Here is a 20,157-nt window from a genome sequence, read left to right as displayed (position 1 = left end):
CTGAGTTCAAATAGGGCCCCAAACACTTGATACCTTTGTGACCCTGAGTAAGTCACTTATCCTGTCTGCCTCATTAATTCATATGCAAAATGAAATAATAATCACACTTTCCTCCCAGAGTAGTTGGGAGGATCAAATGAGCAAAATAAAGCACTTAGCAAAATATCTGACACATGGTGACATTGCCTAAAGACTAGTTATTATTTGGAGAACCATCCCAGAAAACAGAGGGTTGATTTTTAATAATCATGTATTCAGAATCTAGCAATATATTTAAAGCTTACTTTTTGAAAATGTTTTTTACTGATGTCATTTTTTATATCACCATAATTTCCTCCAGTATCCATCCCCTTACCCTTTCTAAAGAACTATGACATATAACAAAATGTGTGTGTGTGTGTGTGTGTGATATTTAAAACCACATTTCTTTCTGTCTTAGTAACAACTCTAACACAGAAGGACAAAGGCTAGGCGAAGGAGGGTAAGTGACTTGCCCAAAGTAACAGAGCTAGGAAGTGTCTGAGGGCAAATTTGAACCCAGGTCCTTCCAACTTGAGGTCTGATGAGCCACCTAGGTGCTCATATTTTTTAAATCATATTTTTAAACATAAAGAAAAAAGAGGAAAAAATCAATATAAGTGGTCAATAATTCTAAAATGTCTGAAACTATGTGCTACACTTGTAGACCTTCCCCCTCTGCAAAGAGCAGAAGTTTGGAATGTCTTCTTTCCAGCCATACTTGTTCTTTATAATTTTGGGGTGTTCACTTAAAGCTTATTTGTTGAGAAGGATATCTTTGTTTCATATATATATATATATATATGTATTTTAAAATATTTAAAATTGGAAACTTCTTGAAGGAGATCATGCATTTTTACCCCTTTATATACATTATTGTGTTTGAGTGTTTTTTTCATTAATTATATTTTAGCTTTTGCAAGAATTTGGCTTTTGCTTTTAAATTGTTTCATTTTAAAATGCCTTTGTAATCATGCTGATTATGGAATTAATTTTTTTTCTCTATGGACATAACTTGACTGTAAGAAAACCCAAATCAGGTTTGCTATCAAATCCTTAGTTCTTCTTTTTGGGCACTTAGCACATAGTCTAGGTATGGGAATATTCGCTTTGTCATCATATGAGTTATAAACACCTTTTTTGAGTTATGAAAACTTTTTTCTTGTCTTTTAAGCAATCTTACTGATTTTGAACAATTATCCATTATGAGAATTGATCAAAATTATAGTAGAAAAATGCATGCATAATTGGCAAATAATATAAAGGGATAAATGATTCTTTGCTATTATCGGGCACATTTGATGATTGATTCTAGACCAATGAGAATCCAGTTCCTTAGTCACAAGATTAATTTCATCAAATCATTGGTGTTTTTTCCTATCCACTTGAGTACACACAATTATATACAATAAAATGGATGGGTATGCCTAATGTGTTTTTTACCATGCTTATCCCTAAACTGCTTCATGGAACCCTCCCCCTAACCCCTTGAGTTCCTTGGACCCTCATTTGAGAGAGGCTATTTTAAAGAATCTTTCCTGGGGCCATTCCAGGGATTGGCAGCTCATTCTTTCCTTATACTCAGTTCTCTTTTATGAAGAGTTAGAGGGTGCTAATATTTCATCCTTGCCCTTTCCATCTCACCCACTCTTCTTTTTTAGTGCAAAGCTTTTGTCTGTCTTTGTGCATTGCAGTTACCCCCCACCATCCTGGAATCTTCCTGGGCTTCAGTTGGGGGCAGTTATGTCAGCTAGACTGAGACACAATTAAATGGTGACACACTCTTGTTCCAGAAGGTAGTCACTACTGTGGCCTTGGCTGTTGTGGGCCTATTGAGGACTATTTCTACCTCTGCTGACTAACTCTAGATTCGTTTTAAGAACTTTGAGCATTTCAGATTTTCTTTTCATTTATGTCATGTGGGAGGACATCTTTAAATGAATTTGTCAGCATCTTCAGAAATTCCAAGTTTCACTTTGCAGACTTTTCAGCCTAGAAAATGCCAATCTGTGAATGTCTGATTTTTAAGTGACAGTCTGGGAAGCGAGGTCAGGGTGGTGGTGGGGGAGGGGGGTTAGTTAAGAAATTAAATCGAGGTTTATCTTTGAATGACCATAGTTATTTTTGTTTTCCTCAGCCTGGGCTGTTATAATTAATGCTAAGACATTGGCTAAAACAAGGGATTTATTATAACACGAGGGTGAGGATGGCTTCGACTGACCTTTCTCTCTGCTGGAGTTTCAGTGTTTTAGTATGTGTTGCTTGTGCTGGAAAGAATTTATAATCACAGGACTGTCAAAGACAACCATTGTTCTCACTGCTCTGAACATGTGGGTCAGCTCCAAGTGCTTTCATATCCCCCTAGAGCCAAGAGCTGGCAAAGAGGGAAGAGCATGACTGAATTCTTCTGAGGCATCAGGAGAAGCATTTTGCATATTTTTCATTGCTGATTGCCTCCGAAAGACATCTCTCTTTCATAAGAGGAATTTCCCTTCGAGTTAGAGGGAGATGGGAGCCTGCTGCTTCAGGATCCTGCCTAGTCGATTCTAAGGCATAAACAAGTGCTTGCCCGCCATCGGCCAGATATAGGGGAATAGTTAGCAGCTTATCTCCATTCCAGACATGTAGTTATGGACTCTGAAAGACAAATCAAGGTTAAGGTTTTAGTTTTTAATTTCTGTTTTCACCTCTTGGTCATCTCATGTGTTTTCTTGTCATTTCAAATTATCAGATACTCTTTCGTCTTAATCGATTTTTGTAATTGAAAGGATGGCTGGAGTTGCGTGTTGGGTAAGGTTGGGTTACTATGGAAGTTTTATTAAGGCTGTATGTGTTTTTATAGTTTTAAAAATTCAGGCAACGAGAAAGGAATGGGAGGGAGATTATCAGGAACTTTTAAGTGCTAACCACATGTAATCCTTGCATTCTTCTATCAAAGAAAGGACGATTACCAATGAATGCATCGTTTGCAGAGACTGCACAGATATGGACTTTATTCATTTCTATAACTTTTTTTTAATAGGAAACTGATGATATTGAAAGCCCTAAACGAAGCATCCGAGACAGCGGCTATATAGACTGCTGGGATTCTGAGCGCAGTGATTCCCTCTCTCCACCCCGGCATGGTCGAGATGATTCTTTTGACAGTCTGGACTCATTTGGCTCACGTTCTCAGCAGACACCCTCCCCAGATGTAGTCCTCAGAGGAAGTAGCGATGGTAAGTTGCCGTTGCAATTAATTATATGTCTCGGGATTAAATGTTCATAAGGAATTTGTTGTCAGGAACTAGAATTTTGGGTTCCATCTCAGGGATGATCTAGCCAGTTAATTCTATAAGCTAGTAAATGAAAAGATAGTTTGGGGTAAAAAGGAAAAATGTTGTTTTAGTGATGCAAGAGGTTTTGATGACTTTGCCAGAAGTTTGTTTGAACTTTGCCTCAGTTACTGTATGTGCTATTGGAAAATGTGTTACATCATAGTGCTGTGCTGTGATTTATGAAAGGCTGCTTCTCTGAGTTTCAGCAAAACAAGATGCTGTGCAGACACATTAACTCGTAAACTTTCTGAGAGGTTTATGTACTCTGGGTACCAGTAAGGGAAATGTTTAAATGAATATAACACCACCTATGAAAAAGACTCAACTCCAAGTTCATTGAAAAGGCATTTTAAAAATGATGATAAGCATAGTGATCCAGGGTACTGTGGAATTTTGGATGGGGTTTATTTTTAACAAATTCTTTGATATTTGGAGATCTTAAAGATTAACTAGAAGTTCTAATAGTTATTAAGACTAAGACAACAGTGGACAGCCCAGTTAAGTTATAGAATCTTTCCCGGGTGTATTTGATTTAGATAACGTTGATTTCAAAATCAGAAGCCAAGGATTGAGGTAAATTTTTTCCTTTAAATAGTATCTTTCTTTAGTTTTATAATTCAACCATAATATATACTTTCCATAGCCCATTTCATTCAGTGTCTACTTATTGTTTGGGAAATACTGTCCTTTTAGACAGAGAGAGGTGATGGCTTCTCTCTGCATAGACCAGCTGGTAGAAAGACAACTGGGCCATATTAAGAATAGTCTCATATGTACTGCATGTTATAACTTCTGAACACTCAGAACTATAGTTTGAGATCAAAAATAACTTCTCTAAGTCTCTTTTCTTCAAGCTGAAGTATTAGAACTTTGTGATCTCTCTGAACAAAGTTTCCTCCAGTGCATTAAGCCTTTTTCAATTTCTTCTCCTCCCCCATCAAAATATATCTTCCCTAAATATTACCTTGTACTTATTTTTTTCATATGTATATGTACGTGTGGCAACTAGGTTGTGTAGTGGATAGATTGCTGGCCTAGAGTCAGGAAGACTCATCTTCTTGAGTTCCAATATGACTTTAGACACTTAATAGCTGTGTGAACCTGGGCAAGTTACTTAACCCAGTTTTCCTCAGTTTTCTCATCTATAAAATGAGCTGGAGAAGGAAATGGCAAACCAGTCCAGAATCTTTGCCAAGAAAACTCTAAATGGGGTCATGAAGATTTGGACACGGTGGAAATAACTCAACACCTGTACCTACATGAGATTAGAGATTTAAAGCTAAAAGGGATTTTAGACTAACTCTCTTCAGACCTCTTCATTGTACAGATGAGAAAATAGAGGCAAAGACTGAGATAAATCAGATAGCAGATTGTGGTTAACCAAGGTGACATAGGCCCAGAAGGAACAAAAATACTCAAGGACCTCACAATCCAGCAGAATGTCAGCTCTCTGCAGACAAGAACTGTTTTGGAATTTTATTACTTTATGTCTTTAGTACCTAGCACAGTGCCTGGTACCTAGTAGCTACTTAATGAAAATTTTGGTTTAACAGAATAAAAAATGGGATTGTAAATTGAAAACCAGAATAGAGCTTAGAGGTTATCTCATCCAGAGGCGTCAAATATGTTCAACCAGAATCATTAAATACAAACAAAAATTATATGTAATTTATAAATAATTTGACAAAATAAATAAAAATAAAATAGAACACAGATAGTATTAGTATATAGTCTCCTAAGTCATTAAGTTACTTACTGGGTCCATTATATATAGTTTAGGGGTGCCAGTTTCTTTATATATATAGTAAGCATTTACTTATAAATGCTTATTTTATTTTACCATTTTTTATTTTAATTAATTAATTTATTTAGAATATTTTTCCATGGTTACCTGATTCATGATCTTTCCCAAGGGGTGCCAGTTTCTATTTGAGTTTAACAACACTGATCTGGTCCTGGGCTCTGTCATTGAAAGGTGAGGGCCAGTGACATTAAGGGAACTGCCAAGAGTCATCCAAGTAGTAAGTAGAAGAACAAGCATTTGAACTTAGGACCTCCGACTCCCAGAGCAAGTATTCTTTCCCCACTATATTATGCTTCTTTATACTGTTGGACAAATAAGTTGTACAGTAGACAGAGTGCTTTACATGGAACCATGAGGATCAAATTCAAATCTGAACTCAGATAAAAATACTTACTGGATCTGTGAACCAAGGCACAAGTCATCTGACCTCTCCCTTCCTTGGGTTCCTCATCTGTAAAATGGAGATAATAATCACAGTTACCTCATAGGGGTTATTGTAAGGGAAAAAATGTGATAATATTTATATAGTTCTTTAAGGCAAACTTTAAAGTTTTCTATAAATGCTAGTTGCTACTGCTTTTGCTATTGTTACTGTTATTATTTATGAACCTTTGGAAATCCAAAGGATTAGACTTCAATGGGTAATTTTCACCTATTAATAAAACAAATGAGAAAAAGGAAGGGAAGAATGAATAAACATTTATATAGTGCCTATTATGCTCCAGGCACACGGTAAGTGCTTTACAAATATTGTCTCATTCAATCTTCACAACAACCTGGGAGGTAGGTGCTATTATCATCCTCATTTTTACAGTTGAGGAAACAGAGCTTAGGTGACTTGCCCAGGGCCACACAGCAAGTTAATGGCTGAAGCCAATTCAAACTCGGCTCTTCCTCACTCTAATTCCAGTGTCCTAACTACTGCAAAGGCAATTATCATTCAGCAGGGTTAAGCCTTGACTCAGGGCTGAGGCCAGCCATGCCTCAGCTAGGTTGTCAGCCAACCAAGATCCTTGATCAACATTATTCAATTGATTGAAGATTCAACAACAAATTATCCAATATAGATTTACTTAGGATTTCCAATTCCCACTTTCCATCAATTATCCAGTTCCCTTTCCCTAAACTCATCAGCTATTAAACCATCATTTAAGAAATCACTTGCCTGAGGATCCTCAAAGATCTAGTAAGGCTTCAGTTGACCGAGTCCTGTGACAGCTTGGGAAAGGGGTTTACTTTAATATTCCTTCAATCAACTTCTTAAGATCAAATTAATGTCAGAACAGGTCAAACTAATTAATTAATCTTTGTAGATCAATAATCAGATCTATAGAGAATCAAGTTAAGGAACAAAGCCATCAACATCAAACTTACAGGGCTTCAGTTGGACAAGGGTTAGCTGTGTTCCACTATCAGCTGATTCCTAGTTCAGGCTGCAGGTCCTGGGTTACAGTTAGCCATGTTGGGATTGGAATAAGCAGATTCCACATATTCTCCTTTAACATCAGCTGCATTGGGTTGACCTTTTGGTTTCACTACCATATCTAGGTGTCCCATTAGGACTCAACACTCCCAATTAATCCATTCCCAACATTGTACATGACAACCTCTATCCACTGTGCTACCAAGCTACCCTTGTTTTATATCATTTTTTTATCCTAGCAGTCAGTTCCTTCTTTTTAAGTCCAGCACAGAAATTCCCCTTGTTGATTTCTCTACATTTTGAAGGAGAAAATTATATTTAGGCAGGTAAAGAAATAATGAGTTGCATTAATTAAAGCATAAGGGGGCTGTAGATTATCTGGATAACTGAATTACTATAGTGTGTGTCCATGTCAAACTTATAGTCCATTTCCTAAATTCATCTATTGCTTCTTTCTGTCTCTGTGGTCTGTGGTATACCTATGGTTACAATATCTTCTTTTTTGTTTTGCCTCTTTTACTTAATCCAAATGTTCTCTATAATCACCACTCCCACTCCCTTTTCTTCTATTTCTTCATATGTTTTTTTTGTTGTTGTAAGGGGAAGGAATGGAAAGAATCTGGACTGATGTAGGGAACAAAAATTTACAATGAAGGTATAAACATAGTGAATAAAACATTCTCTACCAGCAATATGTTTATATTATTTATTAGATAGACATAAAATTTTCCCAATTAAATATAGTAACAACTTCCAACATACATTTTCCTAACTTAAAAAGATGCAAACTGCCTCACTCCCTCCCTTCCCTCCTCCACTCCTAGAGATCGTAAGCAAATTGATCTAGGTTATATATGTATTATCATGCAAATATACTTCCATATTTGTCATTGTTGTAAGAGAATATTCATATAAAATATAAATAAAGTGAAAATTAGTAAACTTTGATCTGCATTCCAACTCCACTTGTTCTTTCTCAGGAGGTAGATAGCATTCTTTGTCATAAGTCCTTCAAAATTGTTCTGAATCATTGTATTGCTAAGAATAGCTAAGTCTTTCACAGTTGATCATGGTACAATATTGCTGTTAGTGTGTACAATGTTCACCTGGTTCTGTGTATCACGCTACATCAGTTCATGTAGGTCTTTTCAGTTTTTTTTTTTTCTGAAATCATCCTGCTCATCATTTCTTATAATACAATAGTGCAGCATTGGGCAACCTTTTAGATATCACATGCCCAAACTACACCTTCAGGCTGTCTGTGAGCCACTCACATTACCCCAGACAGTGGATGGAGGAAGTGCTCACATTGGACTGCTGGGCAGAGTGACAGGGCATGTGAACATTATCCCCAGGCACAGTGGAGAGGGGGAATGGAGCAGCCCTGTCCAGCATGCTGGGGCACACGTGCCACATCTTTGCAAACACGGCAATAGTGTAATGAACTCATATTCTAATTGCGAAGACAGTGAGTGTGTGTGTGTGTGTGTGTGTGTGTGTGTGTGTGTGTGTGTGTGTAATCAGGATCCTTTTAATAGTCTAAAAGGAGAGGGAAATCTATGCTAAAGTTGTATCTATGTGAATACAGAGAAAGAACAAACACAAGAGATTTAGTAAAGAAGAAATAGCAAGATTTGCCAGCCAAATGTGTGTGTGAGGTTACATATATGCTTCCATGGGAGGAAGCAAGGCAAGAAATAATGAAAGCTCAAATTAGGGTGATGGGTCACATGTCTAGAGAAGTGACATATGAGAGAGATGTTGTGGAGAAAGAAATGGCAAGACTTATTTTCTTATTCTTATTTATACCTTTGTAAATTATATATACTTGGCAAACTCGCATTCCCTAGTAGAGGTCTTTGTATATAGAATATCAGTGATCCAGCTGAGACAAATCTAAGTAATATGTAGGGACAAGATTTCAGCTGCTTACAGTGACACTTGCCTCCTTGCTGTTCCTCACATAGGACATACCCCTTTCCAGACTCTTAGCATTTTCATTATCTGTTTTCACAGCTGAAATTATCTCCCTCTTCATCCCTATCTTCTAGCTTACCCTGATTTCTTTTCAGTCCCAGCTACACACTCACTTTCTACACACACAAAAAAAAATCTCTCACACTCCTACTCAATGTTTCACTCCACTGATAACTCCATTTTATATGACATCAATCTGATTTGTGGATGGTCATTTTCATATTGTTTCTCCCATTAGACTGGGAGCTCAATTGACAACAGGGATTGTCTTTGGCTGTTTTTGTAACCTTAGCACTTAACACAATTCCTGCCTCTGTGTGTGTGTGTGTGTGTGTGTGTGTGTATTAAACAGTTAATAAATGCTTTGTCTGAGCTGGATCCCTGACATCATTCTACAGATAGCTCTGCAGGGAGTGTGTAAAAAGAAGTGTAAATAAGAAATCCTATGCTAATAATCCCCAATCAAGGAATGAGACTTTCCTGACCAATTGCCCAAGCTTGTGGGTGGTTAAGCTGAAATTTGCTAATTCTTCTTTCTCTTCTGTTGACATGATTTGCTGCTATAGTGTACAGTGATGTGTCCTTCTTACTTACAATAATGCTCATTCACAGATGGTAGTTTGTGTCTGATTAAGGTGGGATGCCATAACAGAATTTTAGGGCTGTTTTGTTGCCTCAGTATTTCTCTTATTTACCATCACACATTCATTTAACTGAATCTTTGGAGTTAGATGAGATCTCCCATCACACTTTTTTTTAACCTTTTATTTAATTTTTAATTTAATTTTTATTATCACACAAAACATTTCAATATTGGTGGTGGTTGTAAGAGCACTCTCATAAAAAAACCAAAACCCCCCAAAAAACTCTAATCACACTGATGTGAAAGATCGTCTGCTTTGATCCATAGTTCTTCGTACTCTGTTTTTTAAACCTATAAAGAAAGAGGTTGTATAACCTCTCTTGGCAGTCCATTCCAATAACTAGCAATTTTCCAATAACTCAAGAAAATTCTTCCATCTGACCCAGATCTCCTCAAGCTATAACTCATTTCCTGTTTTCTCCTTCTCAGGGAGTCTTGGAAGTAGCCGGTCAACTGTTCATCATCCTTTGTATGACAGTTTATTTACAATTTGAAAACAATTTTAATTTTTACTTTTGAAGCTATACTATTTTCCCTGAATCATCTCTGTAGCAAACATCAGGCTCCTGTTGCTAATTGTATTTGGCATCAAATGCGAGCTCTGTGTCTTTCAAAATCTTCCATAATTTTCCCCAAAAACCTCTCTAAACTGTACTTCTTTCTCATGCCTTATGATAAGCCTTATCTTCCAGCCAGACTGGTCTCCATACTGTCTCTGTTACATCATAAGCTAGTTGCTACCTCTGTTCCTTTGCTCTGACTATTCCTATTTCCTGACATCCACATTCATCGTTTACACTTATCTAAATCTTTCCTGTTCTTTAAAGTCCAGATGATGTATCCCCTCCTTGTTGAAGCCTTCTTGGGAAAATGTCTACTAATCTCTCCTTTCTTAGAACTCCTATCATACTTGAGCATCCTCTTCTTGGATCCATATTATTTTATTTTGTTATTTAAATGTTTCATGTATATTCATGTCCTGTAGCTCCCAATTAATATCATCCCATTTAATAAGTATCATGAAGTATCCTGTCTTACTTATTTGTATCCCTTACAGTGTTTAACATTACAAGACTTCATATCGAATAAGTAAATATATAGTTGGTTGATTTCTATTTAATCCTTAAAATCCAGGTATCAATAGAAATGGAAATGACCAAAAAAATCCCATCTTGTATAATTATAATGACCAAACTTGGCGTTAAAGAAGAGTCTAAAAAAATGTATCCTCTTCTGTCTCCATTGCAGAGTCTGTGGACTATGGGTGTTACATGCATGAGTGAACATTCCAGGTGTTGTTTGACATTGCTTAACTATTTTTGAAAAATATTTGTCAAAATAAAAGGTTCACTAGGTATAGAAAGGATTTTAATTTTAAACAAATGTGGTTTTAAAAGGTATCAGTGAAATAAAAATATAAGCCGCACGTATGATAGTATCTCTGTTGTAAAGTTGCTACTAATTGAAAAATCTTATTGCTTACACTTATTATTTTTAAGCTCCCCCTCCCCTCTTTATTAGATGGGGGTTACCCCGGTACCCCCAGAATATACCAATTTATATGGATACTTTTGGTTAACTGAGAAATTGAAAGAAGAAACCTTGTTTTCATCTAAATGCCATAGAAACCTGCCACTGCAATGAAAATGGCCAATTTGAGCTCTCCTAACAGGCGTCCCTGCAACCATCGACCCTTTCCCTCTCTTACCTAGGCAGAGGAAGTGACTCAGAATCTGACTTGCCTCATCGAAAGCTGCCCGATGTAAAGAAGGATGACATGTCAGCAAGGAGGACTTCTCATGGTGAGCCGAAATCAGCAGTGCCTTTTAACCAGTACCTCCCCAACAAGAGTAACCAGACCGCTTATGTACCTGCTCCTCTGAGGAGGAAGAAGGCTGAGCGAGAGGAGTACCGAAAAAGCTGGAGTACTGCGACCTCACCCCTAGGAGGAGAGAGAACTTTCAGGTAGGCTTATCTTTTCATCTTTGGCTTTTCTCTCCTTTTCTTTTTCTTCTCTTCTTTCTCTTTTTTTTTTCATGACCTAAAAGTGCCTTTACTAGACAGGATATCAAATAATGACAGTTTTAGTCCGGTCACATGAGAATAATGACACTAGGATCTGACATTTGTTTGTTGACATGGGTGTTGAGAACACAGATTTTCATTCTGTGCATAAAACTTTACTGGTCATGGAGCCTTAACTGGCTTCTTCCATTTTTTTGTTAAAATAATTAATTTGTTACATTAAAATTCCCAGGTATCTTCCAACCTTTCTTCTCTCCCTGTACCAGAGAAAGCATCATTTAACAAAAATATACATACATATATAAAGCTATGTCTTGCTATATTTCTTTCTCTGGAGGTGGCCGGACACAAATCATTCTTTGAACAGTATTTCTGTTGCTGTATCTAATGTTCTCTTGGTTGCTGGAGAGCCAGGTTAAGTACAGGGGGAGTTAAGGGAGAATTTTGTGAGATCTTCCCTGAGAGTTAAACATGGAGAAAATGATAGTCAACTGTCAGGAGCTTCGACTCTCCTAATTTGGAAGAAGTGTTTTCAGCAATTTATTCTTTATCTCCAGTTTTAAAAAATTAGCATTTTATACATCTTTACCTGTGTTTGGCTTGGCACTCTACTGTTTGCAAAGTGCTTTTACCTTCCATATCCCAACCAATGTTCATAATAACAGTACAGTGAAGAAGTGAGTGCAATTCTTTTCATTTTCCTTTTACATCAGAGGAAACCAAGGCTCAAAGAGGTTAAAGGATTGCCATGGGAAGATGAGTTCATTTCATGATTCAAACCCAGGTTGTTTGACATCCCCCTCTATTTTCCAGTCCACTTCCCAGAAGAAGCAGTATAAAACCTCTCAAGTGGCTGTATTTATGTGAATGTTTTCAGTCTGATAGTATGGTGTACACCTGTATGAACTTTGAAATGGAAATGAACTTATTAAAAAATAAAGGTAACACAGTTTGTACAGTAGTGGAAAGCATTTGGAAGGGCATTTCAGTGCTACTGGAATGATTGTATATTGTAATAACTGTTAAGAAATGATTCAACTTTATGTTTGCATTTTTCATCAAATTATTAAGGTTTGTTGTATCTTTATCTTTGATGAATTAGGGCTTTTCATTTTTAGAAGCTAAGATCAATATTATAATAGTTAAGAAACAGACCAGATTGGTCTCAGTTGAACCATCAATGTGGCATTTACAACTTGGTAAACTGTATTGTACAACTCAATAGCTACCCTGAAACCATAGAGGAAGAGCAAAATGAAGTGGGGGCTCATTGTGAAGAGTCAGAGGCCGACAAGTCGGATCCTAGTGGAAAGCCCTCAGATACGGGGTTAGAATCGAACAGAAAAAATGGTAAGGAACAAATTCCTCCAGGGGGCACAAAGGAAACAGTGGCACAGAGAGCCACACAAAAAGATCATGAAGAGATCAGAAGACGCAGAAGGTTGGAGCAAGCTGGTATCAAGATCATGCCAGCCGCACAGCGTTTTGCCAGGTTAGCTCTGTGGTTGCAGGATCGGCATGCGTGTTTGTGGTTTGAAATGTGTTGAGTATGTTTGGCATTTGTTCTTTCATTTTTCTCTTCGTGCCTTTCCCCTCCCCTCCCTGCTCCCCGCAGCTTAAGTAGATGGAAAAGCAAGTGGCAGTTTAAAAGCATCTGCTGTTTCTCTGCTTATTGGTTAAGTAGTTTAGAAAGCGTACATGCCTGAAAAGGCACACCTGGAGTGGGCTTGATAAAAGATTGTTATATATTGTGTAATGCATCTGTTGCAAGAGAATGTCATAACTGCAAAACACCATGCGATGGTTTCCCTTGACCAAGTCAGTCCATTTTTACTGCTCTTTTCTTACTGCTTTGTTCATTTTTCTACCAGTTTTAAATGGCTCATGTCCGAGCATCATTAGGGAATGATCAGTGCTAGCTTTCAATGAGGAAGATTTTTCTTTTTATTTTTTTTAATTCTTTTTTTTTTATTTTGGATATTTTCTCCTAGTAAGATATTTCATGTTCTTTCCCTCTCCCCCAAGGCCTCCCTAACCTCCCCCCTTAGCCAACGCACAATTCCACTGGGTTGTTACATGTATCATTGATCAAGACCTAATTCCATATTATTGATAGCTGGACTAGAGTTATCGTTTAGTGTCTTCATCCCCAGTAATATCCCCATCAGCCCATGTGTTCAAGTGGTTGTTTTTCTTCTGTGTTTCTCCTCCGACAGTGAGGAAGATTTTTATAAAGGTTAACTTACAAATAGCCCCTCACCGTCTATATCTCAGGTGGTAGTAAATAAGACTTATTTTCTATGTATTTCCTGTGAACAGAGGCCACTAGCTTTCAGTAGTTTTATTGTTGTCATTATTGTTTGTTTTTAACCAGGGTTGAGAGTAAATGGGGTTAAAGATTTGAGTAATAAGTTGAATGTCTGCTGCTGGTATCCAGTTATGGCTGGCTCCTAATACATACCAGAGAGAGAACTCTGAGCCATCAAAATCAGAGCAAAGCTAATATTAAAATAGGCACCTCTTTGTATTGTTCTGAAACAATGATCTGTTAAGAGATGTCTATTTTTAATAATCATGAAACTACATAGTCACACACAATGAATTAAATCTTTTCTCTTTTTCCATACCGTGGCACATTTAGTACATGTAATTATTTCTGTGGTTCACAGCAGTCCTGAGTAGAATATATCCACTGTATCCTTAGAATCTTGTGTTTCAAGAATAATGGCTATCATTCTTCCTATGGAAGCCAACAGATAAATATATACTCACTACAAATGTGTATGGGAAAACTAACACAAAGCTGGTGTGTTTAAACATGGATACTATGTATATTTAACCCTCAGATACCGTCTCTACCAAAGGAAAAAGAGAAAGGGAACATCAGATACAAAAGAGAAAAAAATAATTCATATATATATTCACTTATTCCTGTACTACTAGAAAAAAATAATTCATATATATATTCACTTATTCCTGTACTACAGGTTAGGATTATTGGCCAGCTTCCATGCTCTTTTGCTCCTCAGTTTTCCTTGTACTTTTTATGTGGGCATTCTTTGTCAAATAGAATGTAAGCTCCTTGAAGTTAGGAGTAGCTTTAGTTTTGGTTTTATATCCCCTGCCCAGTGCCCTGAGCATCCTTTGTTTTTTTAAACCCTTACCTTCCATCTTAGAATCAATATTTTTTATTGGTTTCAAGGCAGAAGAGCAGTAAGGGTTGGGCAATGAGGTTAAGTGAGTGACTTGCCCAGGGTCACACAGCCAGGAAGCATCTGAGGTGAGATTTGAATCCAGGACTTCCCATCACTAGCCCTGGCTCTCAATCCACTGAGCCACTCGGCTGCCCCCTGAGCATAGATTCTTCGTGAATATTTGTTGAATTGAGTTGACTCTAATAGAAGGAACTTTAGGTTCTGAAGATAATATAGATGAATTCACGAATAATTATGATTTTGAACTCTTGAGATTTTCCTCACTAATTAGCTTCCCATCATTTCTCTCTCTGCCTTATTTCTCTTATTCTTTCTCCTCACCCTGAACTTGAGCTCTTCTGCCCTTCCCCATTATATCACTTCCACTTCATCACTTTCTTCCACAGCCTTAACCATGTAGTTGACCAGCTCAAATATGTGTTATTATTCACAGTCTATTCTTTTTCCTTTCTCCTTTTCTCACTTATGCCCCATCAGCCCTTAACCCTAGGTCACCTCCAACATCTGCCTTCTGGGTTCCTGCTCAATCTTTCCTGTCTATCTTCTTGCCTTCCTCTAAATATAACTATATCTACCCTATTCATAAAAATTCTTAACTCTTTTATGCTTCCTTCTTAAGCTATTGTCCTCTGCCTCTTCCTTTTCATTGCCAAACTCCTGAAAACAAATTTGTTCCTTTGATTTGCTCATCACCCTTTCCCTTCCAAAATACTCACAAATGTAGCCTTTGATCTCACCACCTTACAATATATCCTCTCAAAGGTTACTATCTCTTAATCAATATATCTTGTGGTCCCATTCTCATCCTCCTTGATCTCTAGTTTTTGACACTATTGTCCCACCCCTTTCTTCTAGATATCCTCTGGTCCCTTATTTTTCCTGACTTTGCTTTCTATGGTTGTACCCTGTGAATCAGTATCAGTCTCTGGCTCCTTAGCATCATCTCCCCCCAACTCTGTCCTGAGCCTTTTTCTTTTCTCCTTCTGTATTAGAAATTCTTACTCTGGGATCCAGGAACTTGTGTGTGTTTTAAAATTTTGATAACTTTGTTCTTCAGTCATTTCCAACTCTTCATGACTCCACTAGGGAGTCTCTTGGCAAAGGTAGGTTTGGGAGTGGCTTACCATTTCTTTCTCCAGCTTGTTTTATAGATAAAGAAACTGAGGCAAACAGGGCTAAGCAACTTGCCCTGGGCAGAATAGCTGGTAAGTATCTGGAGAAAGATTTGAACTTAGGAAGATGAGTCTTCCTGACTCTAGGCCAGACCTTCCACCCACTGCCCTATTGATAACTATTTCAGTACAATTTATTTCCTTTGTATAATGCCATGTGTTTCATTGTATGCATTTAAAGATGTTATTTTGAGAAGAGATCCTTTAGGCTTCAGTAGATTGGCAAAAAAACCCCCCACAAACTAATTCAATGGCAAAAAAGGTTTAAAAACCCTTGCTCTATATTCTCCATGATCCCCTAAATTCCTATGAATTCAAGTATCATTTCTATGAAATTACTCTTAAATCTAGATACCTAGCCATCCTAACCTCTCTTTTCAATTTCAAACCTGAATTCTCCGCCATCTGGTTGGCAGTTTCCATTTATATGTCCCACTTCAAATTCAACATATCCCTAGTAAAGCTGATTATTTTTGTCCTGTAAATCCTCCTCCAAACTTCGCTATTTCCTTTGAGATGCTCTCATCATCACAGTGACCCAGGTTTGTGTCCTGGGTGCCATCTTGGAGCTCTTTCTCTCCCTTTCCCTGTGTCCTGTCAGTTCTGCCTCCACAATATGTCTAATATCTCTCCCCTCCTTTCCAGTTATACTGAAACTATGCTAAGTCAGGGTCCTCAATACCTCTTGTCCAAACAATTGTAACATCCTCCTAATTGCTTTGCTACTTCCTCTTTGTCTCTTTTCTAATCCATCTTCTACACTGCCACCAAAATAAAACTCCCTAGAGTACCAAATGAATTATATTGCTCACTGGCTCAAAAAATCCAATGGTTTTCTTCTTAATAATGATAGCTTGGCATGGAAGGCCCTTCATAATTTTGTCCACCTGCCCTTTCTAGGCTGATTTCATTTTACTCTCCTTCATCAGCTCCACATTCCAACCAAACTGAACTTCTAACTGTTCCTTGAATTCAGCATTCCATCTCCTACCTCCATTCATTCACACAGGCTGCCTCCCATGCCTAGAATGCACTCCATCCTCTTCTGTTCTCCTTTCCACCTTCTTCTGGCTTTTCAGATATAAATCTTACTTCCAGTCACAAATCCAGTGTTACTTCCTTTGGGAAGCCATCTCTGTTCCAGGCTTTGTTGATATTTCCTCCATTCTTAAGATACCTGTTATAAATATCTATATTTATAACAGGTATTTACTGCTCTAGGTATATATTATGCTCCTTAGTAGGACTTGCAATAGAAGCTCCTTGTGGGCAGGGACTTCTTTGTTTTATTACAGTATTCCTTATCCCTTATAAGTTGGTGCTTAATAAATCTAAACATTTCTCGAGTTGAATTCCAAGATAACCAATATGATCAGTATATAGCAAGTGTTTACAACCTATCATAGAGCATCTAAATAACATATATGTGTGTGTGTATTTGTTTTGCCCTTCTTTAAAGTTAAAACAAAAATTGTGTGGGGTAGCTGGGTAAGCTGGGGATCTCAGTGGATTGAGAGCCAGGCCTAGGTCCTAGGTTCAAAACTGGCCTCAGACACTTCACAGCTGTGTGACCCTAGGCAAGTCACTTGACCCCCATTGCCTACCCTTACCACTCTTCTGCCTTGGAACCAATACACAGTATTGACTCCAAGACAGAAGGTAAGGGTTTAAAAAAAATTGTTGCTTATTGAATTTTATCTACATATATACTGAGAAGAACATCCTCAATGAACCTTTGATGAGAAAACAAAACAGCCTTTCCCAAATTATAGTCTACAGCAGACATATCTGCATTGTCATGGCTAGCTGAAAGTTATAGAAAGTATAAGATCTCTCTATTCTTGTGATTAGCCATTAGAAAGTCCTTGATTTGATAGATCAAAATTCTCTCCAATTTCAACAGAGTTGCAGAGCTTAAAAACTCTTTCCCCAAAATGAAGTCTACCATGCATAAGGCAAAATTTTGCAAAATTCTTAGAAAGATGCATCAGAGATAACGTTATTTAATCTCTTGTTATTAACATCACATAAGGCCTAAAACAGTGAAGCATATGCTCACCAAAGGTATTTGTGACTATCTAGAAGGATATCTTAATACAGAATGCAAATATGAAATAAGGAATTCATTATAGAAAAAGTTTCTCTCAGTGTTCATGTTGGTGGATAACCATGTCCTGGTTGGGTCAAGCTGTCAGTAAAAGACATCCTGGGTAGACACTGTAAATATACAGTGAACAAGAACCAGGGTTTAACAAGAGAAAGATTTGACTGAATTATCTGGGAAATTCTAGTATATTTTGAATGTTTCTAGCTTTCTCTCTAAAAGAAAGACCCATTTTTTTGACACCATTATTGTTTTTATGACTCTATTTTGGGTATACACCATAGAATGTCACAATATACAAAGAATAAAGTGTCAATAAAGGACAGTATTGGGGTGTAAAATTGACGGTAACATAATAGAAATGCAGAATTACCTAGAGGAAATAAATGAAATAAAAAATGTCATCAGAAGATATATACCTGGGGGAAAAAAGGGTAAGCTAATTATAGGGAGAGAGCAAAGAGTGGCCCATGTACAGGCCATGTGCTTCATTGGGGTTGATATCCAGATGAACATGTGTGGATGACTGATAAGAGGACTTAGACAAGATGGGCAGGAAAATCAATCTTGTTCTGCTTTGTTGAAGCAGTGGTAAGATCTTGACCTACAAGCCGCAAGCAGCACCTTGATCTTTAAAATAAATGAAAAGATTAAAAGGGAAGGTAACTGTCAGATCTAAAATATATCTATGGAGAAGAATGGATCCAAGGGAAGAATAAATAAGGACAAGCAGCAAGATTAGATAATATAAATGTATCTTATTGTCATTTATTTAGGCATCTGAGAAAGCTTGGGTAATCAATGACTAAGGCATTAGCGAATAAAAGTTACTAAAAACTTATGCTAATTGTTTAGCATAAATTTTTTAGGGAAAAATATATAACTTCTTTTCTGTCCCATAATAATTGTCTTTGGTCTGCTCATTGTCCAGATGATATGATTTAAGATTTATGTAGTACTTTTAGGTTTGCATGGTGCTTTACAAATAATATTGCATTTTATCATTATAACAACCCTGGAGGTAGTTGTTATTAGTATCCTCATTTTACAAATGAGAAAACTGAGGCAGATAGTGATTAAGTGACTTGCTTAGGATCTGTCATATTGAATTCTGTTCTTTCTAGTTTCAGACTTCTTCCCTCCATGCCACCTAGATGCTCAATTGATGAGATGAAGTTGGTGCTGCAAGCTAGCTATATTTCTCAGATACCCTTGGGGTGTAGTACTGCTTCCTGACTGAATGTTTTATTCCAGGTCACTCTTTTATTTGGAGTTGCTGATTCAATCCTAGTGCTCCTTGTCCAATGGATGATGCATAGTTCTAAAGCTGCCTCTGTAGCTCCAAGTTTATAGTAAATCTGGTAATGCTTGTGTTTTGTATTTTGGAGGAAAGGAGTCTAGCTTCAAATTCTCCTTATCATCAGGTTATAAATTTGGAGGTGGGGATATAGTAAAACCCTTTCATTTTATAGATGGGACCCTTAAAGCTTCGTGTAGATTATGTGGCTTTCAAGAGCTAATTATTAATAAGTATCAGAGATGAGATTTGATCCCCAACATTCTCTGATTCTTAAGTCAATGCTAATGTCTTGTTTTGTTTTTTTAAGCCCTTCCCTTCTGTGTTAGAATCAATACTAAGTATTGGTTCCAAGGCAGAAGAATGGTAAGGGCTAGGAAATAGGTTTTTAATATCTTATCCCATGGTCACACAGGTAGGAAGTGCCAGAGATTAGATTTGAACCCAGATCATACCATCTCTAGGCCTGGCTCTCAATCTTCTGAGCCACCTAACTCCCCCTTTATAATTTTTTTTTTTTGTGAGAGTTCAGTTCCTTCTTAAGAATTCCTCCTATGAGTGATTATACATATGTTCAGAATTATGTTCAGTGACATGTACTCAAATTCACATTTCTGTGCCTATTATTACATTTTAAGAAGTCTTTTATTAATTCATTCAGACTTGTGACATTAATTGAACACACTTTATTTTATGTCCTTCAGTGTTTATGTTCTTTTATAAGGCTTCATCAGAATGGATTTAGAGCATTATGAAATTCTCAGAGAATTGTGCAACAGGCACAAAGGGACACTCAATTCACACAGTAGGAATACATCTTTTTTGGAACATTTTCAGCTCCTAGCTCTTATCTTAGATGTTTTAAATATATTTAAAGAAGCTACTACATTACCACCAAATGTGTTATGTTTCTTTTATGTTAACACTTCATAGGTGCTAGGAGAATAAGAGGAAACCACTTTGATTATTTGTATATGTGGTCATGATTATAACCCAAAAGAGAGTATTTTACTTTAAAATTTTTATTATAAACTTAGTCATCTCAATAAATGGAAATAAAGAAAATTGATTAAAAAATAAAATTCAAAACAAAATTATACATTCAAACTATGTATTTTTTAAAAATGTATACAGAATAATAATAACAAATTATTTTATGCCC

At 36.9% G+C, this 20,157-nt stretch overlaps 1 protein-coding gene across 1 annotated transcript in view; it reads left to right on the top strand.

The window, feature by feature from the left end:
• The window catches only part of LIMCH1 (LIM and calponin homology domains 1), a 232,811-nt gene that overhangs the window by 128,144 nt on the left and 84,510 nt on the right, over positions 1-20,157 (top strand). Inside the window, exons 7-9 of the mRNA XM_044681742.1 lie at positions 3,041-3,236; positions 10,895-11,147; positions 12,433-12,699. Of these exons, the coding sequence (XP_044537677.1) occupies positions 3,041-3,236; positions 10,895-11,147; positions 12,433-12,699 (716 nt within the window). The remainder of the gene's footprint in view (positions 1-3,040; positions 3,237-10,894; positions 11,148-12,432; positions 12,700-20,157) is intronic.

Source organism: Gracilinanus agilis, chromosome 6 (genome assembly GCF_016433145.1).
Source record: "Gracilinanus agilis isolate LMUSP501 chromosome 6, AgileGrace, whole genome shotgun sequence".
In the NCBI taxonomy this organism is placed as follows: Eukaryota; Metazoa; Chordata; class Mammalia; order Didelphimorphia; family Didelphidae; genus Gracilinanus; species Gracilinanus agilis.
This window is presented reverse-complemented; position numbering and strand designations above follow the sequence as displayed.